This window comes from Salvelinus namaycush, chromosome 13 (assembly GCF_016432855.1).
Source record: "Salvelinus namaycush isolate Seneca chromosome 13, SaNama_1.0, whole genome shotgun sequence".
NCBI classification, from domain to species: Eukaryota; Metazoa; Chordata; class Actinopteri; order Salmoniformes; family Salmonidae; genus Salvelinus; species Salvelinus namaycush.
In genome coordinates, this window is record NC_052319.1 from 38,098,374 (window position 1) to 38,110,426 (window position 12,053).

Below are 12,053 nucleotides of genomic sequence, written 5' to 3' on the forward strand. Positions count from 1 at the left end.
TGGATCGACGAGGTAGATAGTGCCTTCAGAAAGTATTTATACCGCTTGACTTACTCCACATTTTGTTACATCCTGAATTCAAGATTAATGTAAAAGTCTCACCCATCTACACACTGCCTCATAATGACAAAGTGAAAACATGTTTTTATTAAAGTCTAAGCTCTTCAAGCACAGTAAAATTGGTGGTTGATCGTTGCTAGACAGCCATTTACAAGTCTTGTCGTAGATTTAAGTCAGAACGGTAACTCGGCCACTCGTGAACATTCGCTGTATTCTTGGTAAGCAACACACCTGTGTAGATTTGGCCTTGTGTTTTAGGTTGTCATACTGAAAGGTGAATTCTTCTCCCAGTGTCTGGTGGACAGAAGACAACCAGGTTTTCATCAAGGATTTTGCCTGGGCTTGGCTCTGTTCAGTTTTTTCATTAACTCCCCAGTCCTTAACAATTTATAAGCATACCCATAACAGGATGCATGTTTTGGAATATTTTTTTTATTCTGTTCGGGTTTCCTTTTCACTCTGTCAATTAGGTTAGTATTGTGGAGTAACTACAATGTTGAGCCGCTATCAGGTTTCTCCTATCACAGCCAATCAACTCTTAACGGTTTTAAATTCGCCCATTGGCCTCCAGGTGAAATCCCTGAGCGGTTTCTTTCTCCAACTGAGTTAGGAAGGACGCCTGTGTCTTTGTAGTGACTGGGTGTATTGATACAGCATCCAAAGTGTAATTAACTTCACTATGCTCAAAGGGATATTCAATGTCAGTATTTTTTCTTTTTTACCTATCTACCAATGGGTGCACTTCTTCACGAGACATTGGAAAACCTCCCTGGTCTTTGTGGTTAAATCTGTTTGAAATGCACTGCTCAACTGAAGACCTTACAGTTCATTTTATTTGTGGGGTACAGAGATGAGGTAGTCATTCAAAAATCATGTTAAACACTATAAGTCCATGCAACATGTAACTTAAGTGATTTTTTTTTTACTCCTGAAATTTAGGCTTGCCATTAAATGGATTGAATACTTATTAACTCAAGACATTTCAGCTTTTCATTTTTATTAATTTGTTTAAAAAAAATCCACTTTGACATTATGGGGTATTGTGTGTAGGCCAGTGACAATCACAATTTAATCCATTTTAAATTCAGTCTGTAACACAAAATGTGGGAAAAGTCAAGGGCTGTGAATACTGTATGTATAGGGGAAGGTGGCTAGGCAGCAGCATGTATGTGAGTCAGTATACATTTATGTGTGAGTGTATGTGTGTTGGAGTATTAGTGTGTGTAGAGACTGCAAATATAAGAAAACAATACAAAGGTCAACTCAGTCCATGTAGCCATTTTGTTAGGTATTTAGCAGTCTAATGGGATGGGGATAGAAGCTGTTCAGGAGACTGTTGGTGTTAGACTTGTTGCACCAGTAGTGCTTGCTGTGCGGAAGCAGAGAACATATGATCTAATGCTTTTCCGGGCCTTTCACACCGCCTGATATAGAGGTCCTGGATGGCACCGAGCTCGACCCCAGTGATATACTGGGCTATCCACACCACCCTCTGTAGCGCCATGCGATCGAGGGCGGTGCTATTGCCATATCAAGTAGTGATGCAGCCAGTCAAGATGCTCTCAATGGTACAGCTGTAGGACTTTTTGATGGCCCATGCCAAACCTTTTCAACCTCGAGCGGGGGAAGAGGCGCTGTCTTCACGACCCTGCATGTGTGTGTGGACCATTTTATGTTATTAGTGATATGGACACCAAGGAACTTGAAGCTCTCGACCCGCTCCACTCCAGCCCCCCCCCCCCCCCCGCTCCACTCAGTCAGAAGACCAATTAGTGGATAAAAATATCAGAATTGGGCTGCCTGTGTAAACACAGCCTTAGTGACATGTTGAAAAGGTGTTGCATATACCAAGGTGGACCAATCAAGTGTTAACTTTGTATTTTTCTTATTTTTGATCCAATCTTTAGCATGTAAAACTGTTTCTCACAGTATAATGGTCTAGTTAGAAGAACAAGTAAAAAAAAAAAAAAAAAAACAGCTAATTATGTAGAGGCATGAATGTTTCAGTTGGTTCCCACCCTTGTGGGACACTTGTGCCAAGTCACATATGCCTCAAAAGTCAGGTCCAAACACATTTTCAACTCAAGAGATTCTGCATACTCACTCTCCCTATCCAAACAATCTTTATCATACACTTTCTTCTCAGGAATGAAACTGCTTCAGAATATGCCAAGATGTTTAATTCAACAGTTAGAACAAATAAGGGCATATCCATTACATACAGACACTTAAGATAACCTCGACATACATAAGTGCCTGTTCATGTTTCAGTGCATTATGGACCACTGTAATTTGCCAGTTATTGCTATAAAATGTCAGAGATCAATGAACAAAATGACTTTTTAAATTCTCATCTAGTTACACTAACAGATTGTGTCTCCCAACTACTGAGAACCAACCAATACGAGACGAGGACCTTGACTACAGGGCCAATACAGGTTGTCCTTCTTGGGTCCAAGTACCACGCTAGATTCAGCCCCCAAGAATGCAACACATAGGACACATTACCAAAAGGTTCTTCCTAATGATCGGGGGAAAAAAAGGTGGTGATTTCCTATTACTATTGGCATTTGAAAGTCTACAGTTAAAAGCTATATGAAATGTTTTTAACCTGATTTATTGGTTAAAGCATTTACAACACGTGGAAGGAACAGTCACATGGTATGCATGTACGGTTTAATCATCCTACGGATATAGAAATAGTTACCAAAATTATTGATGAAAATAGTTGAATAAGCATGTGGGATGAATGTGACATCTAATTTTTTTAATTTGGGGAGACATTCTTTTTAACCACAGTCAACACAGATCCAAGACCTTCCTTGTTTGGAAACCACTCCATGAGGAATGATGACTACTCAAAGAAATAACAGAAAAAAAGCAACACTTCCCAAAAAGTGCATGCTAAACATTAATCATGAACATATTAAAAATTATACATTTGAGAACAGTCATACAATTTGTTGCATGAAGTAAAACTTAAAAATACTACATCTTGTGCGTAGATGACAAACATTTGAGTGTTTTGGTAAGGGTTAATATGACATTATAACCCTGAAGAAATCCAGGCAAATTACATGATCTACAGCAAGGAAACATAGTTTTTTTTCTACTGTAAAATTGAGTGAGGATGGAAGAGGGATGGAGGGACTGGGTTTGTGCCAGTGATTAGCTCCCTTACGGTCCATGGAGATGGACTGGTGACATAATTCAAGACTCTGCTGGGGCAGCCTCCTCCTTTGCTAGTGCCTTCTTCCCTTGTTCATACCTGTATTGTGAAAGGGGATAAGGGAAGAGAGGAAAATAAACTTGAGGTTTATGTACATTTATTCAAATACATTTGCCCTTATACGTAAAGGAAATAAAAGCTAAACATAAGAAAAAGTAAAACAGTTTATGAGCCTCCGGGTTGATTCCTAAAGAACTTACAAAGGACAGAAAAATGTATTGTGGCTGTTTATGGCGAAGCCAAATCTATACGTCAGGTCTTCATTCTATTTCTGCACTCCAAGAGAGGTTCACTTACTGGAAGATCCTGTAGAGCTGGGATATTCCAGCACTACCCACAAATAAATTGACAGCAAAGAGGTTCCAGTTCTTTGGAATGATGACCAAAGAGTATCTGGACCAAGTCAGACCTGAGAAAGTGGGAAAAGTGATTAGTCAATGAGTGAAGTTGTTTATTTGACTGAAGGATTAATTTACACTATACCTGTCACTCACTGAATAATATAGGAACTCCACTATACCTGTGGCTGTCAGTACAGCAGACTGGGACATGCTCAGTTTCTCAGCTGGTCGACTCATATCTGCCAGGCCAGCACCGACCAGACCCTATAGAGATGAGGAAAGGCATGGGACTTGAAATTTGTTTCATTAGACAATGCCTTCAAACATGTTTACATTTAGATAAGGCAATAGCTCGAGCTTAGCAAATTCAGCCCTTACCCATTTGAACATCGGGGCCCAGAAGAAAATAGTCTTTGGACCTGGAATTAGAGAAGACGCAATCCATGAGAAAATTGATTACAGAACAGATTATAAAATATCAGACAATTCTCAGCAAATTCTCAGTTCAGGGCAGGGAAATCTTAAACACTTAATATGAGTGATGCTTGTAGATGGGTAGGCCTAAACTATTCTCATTGTTCTGCCATCTATCCCATTGGTAACCAAATAAGGCTAAATGACCTCTCCTAAGTAACATCTCACACTCCATGAATAAGATGATACTCAGAGATTTGTTTTTTTAAAACACCTGTAAGCTAGAGCAAAAAAATGGCCTTAAAATGATAACAAAAAGTAAAATACATTTTTTTTTATACATAGTGGTGCAGCCAGTCCACACAGTGGCACAGTGCCCTTCTTTGGGGAGAACCCTGGCATGGACAAAAAGCTTCCACATGCAATACGCTAAGAACACCATTGTCTGCTCTGAATCTAAATCTACCATCTCCACCAGAAAACACTTGGCTCCAGCTGCACAATGAGGAGGAGGTAAGATAACTCTATTTTAACCAATCATTTTGCAGGGAGTTGGGCACCACCCCTCATGTGGTCAAAACTTTCTTCCCTTGTAGCTGTGTTCTGTTCTCCAATAGCAATGATAGAGCGCTGACAACTTTAGTCTGAACTTTAGTCTGCATTGAAAGATAAACATTATTGACTATACAGGAAGAGTTCATGCAGTGATAAGTCAACAAGAATAAAATCAGGGCATTAGTCCTCCTAGCCAGCAATCATTGTCTTACAACAACTAAAAAGTTACAATTCAAGCATTAGGCTAATTCTTTTTTCTCCACATATTTTTACCAACAAGAATAGATGTAAAAACAAGGGTTGGCTGTGTCAGCTAGTGCCCCAATCTAATGCCACGTTCACATTAGCAGTGCCCCAATCTAATGCCACGTTCACATTAGCAGTTTGAAGTGACTCAAGTCCTATTTTTTTGCATATCCGATTCTAATCTGTCCTTTTTCCTACAGTCTGAACAGCTAAAAAGCACACGGAATCAGATACTTCAACACACATTTCAAACCACCTATGTAGGCAGTTTGAAGTCAGGTATAAATCTGATTCCTGTCCATGCGACTTTCTGAACGGTCAAATCCGATGGTTTCTAGACTTATTTGGCATATCGTGCTGCTTGCTAGTTCTGTTGACAGTTTTACAAGAATGTGGTAGCTAACTAGCTTGTTAATTGTTCACAAACAAAAGAGTGAACGTGCTAGAAAGAAACAGCTACCGTAGGAGCTAGAAACAGAGCTGCCATGTCTATTGTCACCATTTTGTACCTACCTAGCTAGTTGACTGCTGTGGCTAGCTAAAACATACTTGTTTTGAAAGTTGGATTATCTTATCATTTGAGGCTATAAAAGTGGTTTTAACAATTCTAAGTAACTGGGAAACGTCCATGACAGGCATTGTCGTCACCTTAGCTTGCACATAACTTCTGAGTGATAGGAAGCACGAGCACCACCACCGATCAGCCTACACCACTGCACACACACCCGTCATTATTATGACAAGTAGTGTAGCCATGTCAGCAAATGACTGCTGTCTGAACACACACAAATCCAATTGTCACTTGCTGTTTGGACAGTCAGTATTCCAAAATGGATAACACACACATTATTTGAGCATTAAGGAATGCAATGCGACACCATTCAAAAAATGCCATCATTTGTTTTTTTGTTGATTGTGGTGGAAAAAGCGATCTGACTCCACTCCAGAATCTTCCATAAGTGTTCAATTGGGTTGAGATCTGGTGACAGGGAGACCGACACACACTTTAAACCCGCTATGCTCCCTTGGCTGCGTTTAAACAGGCAGCCCATTTCTGTAATTTGTTCCACTAATTGCTCTTTTGACCAATTACATCAGATATTTTTCAGAGCAGATTTGATGGGTCAAAATACCAATTAGTGAAAAAGATCCAAATTGGGCTGGCTGCCTGTCTAAAAGCAGCCAAGGTAATGGCCATCAGGGTATTATTATACACGACCCTAAGCATGATGGGATGTTAATGGCTTAATTAACTCAGGAACCACACCTGTGTGGAAGCACCTGCTTTCAATATACTTTGTATCCCTTATTTACTCAAGTGTTTAGTTTATTTTGGCAATTACCTGGAGGCCTACATAGGATGCTATGCAACAGGTTTGACCAGCGTTACAGGTTTGGCCAATCACATATTTTTTCTGCCAAAGGCACATACATGTAACTGCCAAAATAAAGGAAACACAAACTAAGTGTCTTAATAGGGGCCACCCTGAGCCGCATCAATGCACCTTGGCATGGATTGTGTCTGGAACTCTATTGGGAGGAATGCAACACCATTCTTCCACAAGAAATTCCATAATTTGGTGTTTTGTTGATGGTGGTGCAAAATGCTGTCGCAGGCACCACTCCAGAATCTCCCGTAAGTGTTCAATTGGATTGAGATCTGGTGACTGACACACACTTTAAAACCCCCTATGCTCCTTTGAGACCCCTCTTTCAAAGTTGCTGAGATCTGTTCTTCTAGCCATGGTAGCAACTGGGCATTTTTATACATGACCCTAAGCAGGATGGAATATTTTATTTGCTTAAATATCTCAGGAACCACACCTGCTTACTTTGGATCCCTAAATGACCAATATGTCCTTCATTTTGTCAGTTATCTGTAGTACACTGCATTAAATAGTACAAATAGTGATATTTGGCATCATTAATAAAACACCCCTAAGGACAAACGTATGGGACTTTGATGAATAACACATCCTATCACCTGTGCAGAATTGAGAGTCTGTCCTCTTACAAGATATATACAGGTTATAGAAAGGACAACATATTTTGTAAGGACAAATGTTACAAAGGCTGTAGCTAAATTTACTGGTGTAGGAGTGTTCAAAGACTGCAAATGTTTACAAGCAGTTCACTCTCAACATTGATTTCCTAAAAACATGCAACTACTTATTCTGTAATGAACCATGCAAATGCTGAAAATGAAATTGCTATGCTTCGCTTCCATTCGCTTTGATACTGCATTCCAGGCAATCCTCTCACACACACAAAGCTCCACGCGACCACTTGCAACCAATGAGGTCTATGCCTGCAACCACGCTCATGTAGCCAGCTACTGTGTACCATTGACTGCACAGTACTCAATGGGATAACTAATCTGCAAAACTGTTGTGGCATCTCTTTACAGATTGAGGCGCCGCCATGACACATTTGTTTGGGTTAAAAACACAGAGCAGCGAGATTAGATAATAAAATATTGGTTACACATCAAAATATGTAGGAAGGGATTTTGACATCATTCACTAACTAAACCAAGGCCACTTCAGCAACAACAGCGGTCACCAATGTGTACCGCCCTCAATTTGGTCTAGACGCACACCAGTTGCTGATAATCTATGGCTAACGCTGGCTGCCACAGTCTAATAGCGTTTACATTACCTGCAGGGTGATTGTAGAGAGGTCTCAATTTTGCTGGTAACATTAGCCCGATTTTATCCAGCAGTTTGTGATAGGAAACTCTCATCGCAGCCATGTTTGCAAAAGGCTAATGTTGTTGTCTAACGTTAACTACACCTGACCTAGCAAGCTAGCTAGCTTGCTAAATACGTAGCTACGAAGGTAAATTAGTTCGACTTTGACACTTGAGTATTGGTATTGCCCTATATCTAAAATGTGCAGCAATGTAGTCATAAAACGGTTCGGAAAAATGTCAAAGGCGCTGTCCTACTTTCGACCTTCTAATGCAAACCTATTGGCATGTAGCTAGCCTGCTATGCTACAACAGTGCTCATTCCTGGTGGCCTTGATTTGAGAGCTTTTACAAGGTGGTGACTTTTCTTCACAGCGCAACCTATCTAGCACAGTACCACAACAAGACGCTCCTAATTCCTATTGGTGTATTTGGACCAATCCTCCGAACGTGATTGGTGTACCAGAGTCCAGGGCCATCCATTTAGCGACAGCAGATAGAGACGGGTTCTACCAGACTCTACCATTTGTTCATCTGTCTACATAATCCAGTATTAATATGATGCCACTTTACTACAGCATCGCGCAATTATAACTATATGATATATACTATCCTCAACTGGATTGTCAACTAATTGTTAAAGAGTCTGGAGTTTCTAAACCCAGAGTAGCAACATCGCGAGACTTCCCGGAACGCTTGTGAAACAGACTAGAAAGACCAGGTCGGGGTTTTGCGTTGGAGAAGTGAAAAATATTCCATAGTTGTTCATTTTCTCGAAATCGAAAGGCAAATCCTAGATTCGAGCCGATGTCTTCAGTAGTTAAACATGGTATTACTCCAACCTCGTGATAGTGACAAACTGACACGTTTTAATTTGTCAAAAACAATTTTATATCGAATGAGTGCCTTTGAATTGACGGCCTGTACATGCGCAGTTCGGCGAGAGTCGACCGTTATACCATATGTTGTTTATAACTAAACCTTGTTCTATATGTGGTTATACGTACTTCTGCTCATGTGCTTAGCTAGGCAACGTCGCCATGACATCACCTACAAGTGTGAACGGCGATTTCAATTGGAGAGCAGTTTCTGTCTATCATCATACTGTACTGACTTTGTCTACTCCTTGCGGGCTGCGTCATACTGCTGCAATGTTGACGGTCTCGATTAATATTATCGAGCATAGAAATAGAACGCATAGAACGCCCCGCACACCATCGTTGTTTCAACCAGGGAGTTCGACACAACAAGAGAGAGAAGTAGAGCCACCCAAATAACATCAGAGGAATAAAGCGACCGAAGAGAGGCTGCAAAATGAAGAGGGGGCGATAAACATAGCTGTATATAGCTTAGCACGCATGCTAACGTTGGCTTCTAGTTAGCTAGCTACGTCGAAACGGCCACGCAGAGAACAACATCAAAAGGCGATAGTCAGAAGAAGGGTTTACAACTGTATTTCAATGGTATTTTTAAATAAAAGCAGGTTCGAGCATTATGTCCTGCTCTGGTAACCTGGTTTGGGATGTTAACAAGCGTTCCATTGGATATAATGACCCGAATGCTGTCAGGATCAACTACTTAGGTAAGAGCTCCTGCCTGTGTCCAAAATAATTAGCAATAACACACACAGCTACAGTGAACGTCGACCAGTTAGTTAGCTATGTTTTCGATTAGATTACTAACATGTGAAATACAAGCTGACAACAATGCAGCGAACTTGTTTCCCCACTTCAGACACCAGTGGCGTTGATTTGTTTCTTTGCAATTATTGCTTGCCTTTCCGCGTGGGCAGCTTGCTATTTTGTAACAATACCCCTCTTGCCACAGCAAGCTAGCAATGCCTTTTTAGGTAGCTATAGCTAACTAGCACAATTGCTGATTTGTGCCAGTTCCCTTTGGTGAAAGTGGAGGTTATTAAAATAACTGTGGTTACATTTCATTTGTGAATTTAAATATCCTATTTTGATGTTTGATTGACCAATTATTTCCTCACATAGGTTACAAGTTGTAGCTTGCGGAAATGTCTATATGCACCTGCTGTCTAGTCTACCCTTTGTCCTTACAAAATCAAGAATAATGGCTGGTTATTTTAAGACGGTGTTTCTGCAGAAATAGAGAACGAGTTTCAGGCCTAGTCATCCGGAGTTTTGATTATTGCAATTTGCCCAATTGCTAATGAAATTAGTAGAGCTGCCAAATCTCACGCAGTAGCCTAGAGACACACGCATTTGAGCCCTTTCTCACGCTCACTCGACACATCTTATCGCACACATCGAAAAGTAGTGGTTTTATTTTTCTAATTAATCCAGTATATTCATTGCGTTAACCTTTTAACTGTGCTGCAAATTGTTTAGAAATCGGAGCATCGACACTTGCAATTTAATAACATCACGAGCGGAACCTATATTATTATTATTATTATTGGCCTGTCTTGCAACAGCACTGGGAACCGCGGCACATTAAAGCATATGATTGGTCTAGTTATGTAATGAATCAAGGTGATTGGATGCGCGTTTTAAAGAAAAAGCCCCTCAAGATGAGAGGAGCCGAATGGAGAGATTTTGTCAACAACATTATTTTGCTGTTACTCCCTATTGCAGAATGCAGCCTTTTGACAGCATGTACTGATGTCGATTTAATCCATATTTGTTTAGTCCCCTCGTTTGGTGATTGGCATTTAGGCTGTGTTAACGAAAAGGCAGCAGACAGACCTACAGTATGTTTTAGCAGGGAAGTTTGGTGGGGTCATTGGCATTAATACGTGTCACATATCAGTTTGCAAACAATGTAGTAAAATAATAATAATAATGGAGTTAATAAAGTCTTATACAAACATGGTCTCTTTTTTTAATTTCTTGAGTAAGGCCGTTCCAAAATGCAGTGTTCAGCCTAGCTCAGTATTCTGTCACTCATTTTTTTAATGTAACCTTTATTTATTTAACTAGGCAAGTCAGTTAAGAACAAATTCTTGTTTACAATGACGGCCTAAACCGGACACCGCTGGGCCAATTGTGCGCCGCCCTATCGGACTCCCGATCATGGCCGGTTGTGAAACAACCTGGATCTGTAGTGATGCAGTGACTTAGGAGCCACTCATGGGGACACTATAACAGAAAAATCTAGGGGAGAGCTTGAAAATTCAAGCCCCTTGGGTGCTGCCATAGAGTTACAATAGAAGTGCCCATCCAAGAAGGCTCAAGGTCATTGGCCACAGATAAGTTGACGCCAAATCACGTTATCTACCATTGCTTTGATTGGACTGATCATGCCAACATCATACTTTCAAAATCTTAGCTAGCAAGCTAGCAGTCATCATCATGACTCAAGCTGACAATCTACTGGCAAATACTTTTCAATCCTTGTCATATCAAGAGAAATTATAGATAAAAAGTATCGGTGCTCATCGGCCATTGGACATAAACATTACACAACAAATTCAACAAGAGCTGTTTTGGAAGTTATCATTGGCTAACTAAGTAATCACTAGCCTGCTATTCAGTGGAGTGGGTGTGTGGTCCAAGTCTGGGTTTAAGGGTCTCTTTTCTAACCTTAAAAGGATACACATTCAGCAATAGCCATGCTGTCAATCCAACATGACTTCTATTGCGTTCAAAACAACTAGGAAATCTCAGACTTCAGTGCGTTCAAGACAACCGGGAACTCGGAAACTAAACAAGCTCTGACTGGGAAAATATGTTTTGAACGGTCATCACACTCAGAATTCGAAGACGGGACCTCTGGCCTCTTTCTAGAGCTCTGACCTGAAGATCACTGACGTCATGATTCAACCCTGTTTTTTTCCCCGAGTTCCCAGTTGTCTTGAAAGCACCATCAATCCAGAGAATGCCAGACTTTGAGGAAAGTTTGATGACAAAATTTGCCCATGAAGGACCGCCGTGTCACTTTCCTGCACAACAAGCTGAGTCCAAAAACGTCTTGCATAAATGAGGTAATATGCCAGGGAGATATGTATACTGTAGCTAAGAAAGTCATACTAAGTGTATGTTCTGTAGTAAGCTGTTAGTAGCCCATGTGCCTCACCCTCATAATTTAGCCTACTGTTCTGACTTGGTTGTGCACATGTAGCCTATAGCCTGCTTTAAAGAAATGTCATAATTGAATACTATAAGAGCTTTCATTGTCTGATGTATATGCCCCCTTTATTTATCCTACAGTTTTGACTTGTTGTACAGGGAGAATACTGTAAGAACGGCCCATGTTCTGAATTCTGTCGCTGTACATTTTAGAAGTGCTGAAGAAATATTTATATTTACTCCGTCCATCCTAGCTCGCTCATGTCTTAATCGAAATTACGGATTGCCTCTTATCCGCTCGCCGTCCCCTTATGCCATATTTGTACATTTCAATTGTCAGTAGAAACCACATTTGTTTAAGCAAGTCAGCCATTTCAGCTATGTTTTTTAAAAAGACAGTAAATGAGGCTGAGTGAACTGTTTAGCTGGCAGACAAGGATCCGCTGATGGCCAGGTGTAGCAGTGGTAAGGTGTTGGGACTCTGC

The 12,053-nt window shown here is 40.6% G+C and overlaps 2 protein-coding genes across 2 annotated transcripts in view; one reads left to right on the forward strand and one right to left on the reverse strand.

Moving 5' to 3' along the window:
• Positions 1 to 2,218: 2,218 nt before the first annotated feature.
• Positions 2,219 to 8,002, reverse strand: LOC120058511 (mitochondrial pyruvate carrier 2-like). The gene is made up of 5 exons (XM_039007225.1): positions 7,504 to 8,002; positions 4,009 to 4,049; positions 3,810 to 3,894; positions 3,587 to 3,698; positions 2,219 to 3,328 (listed from the first exon to the last, which is right to left on the reverse strand). Exons 1-5 carry the CDS (start codon positions 7,595 to 7,597, stop codon positions 3,271 to 3,273), a joined length of 390 nt encoding a protein of 129 aa, XP_038863153.1. The 5' UTR covers positions 7,598 to 8,002; the 3' UTR covers positions 2,219 to 3,270.
• Positions 8,003 to 8,054: 52 nt separating this feature from the next.
• Positions 8,055 to 12,053, forward strand: part of LOC120058126 (DDB1- and CUL4-associated factor 6-like) — a 65,504-nt gene continuing 61,505 nt past the window's right edge. Inside the window, exon 1 of the mRNA XM_039006599.1 lies at positions 8,055 to 9,116. Coding sequence (XP_038862527.1) covers positions 9,029 to 9,116 — 88 coding nt within the window. The 5' untranslated portion in view covers positions 8,055 to 9,028. The remainder of the gene's footprint in view (positions 9,117 to 12,053) is intronic.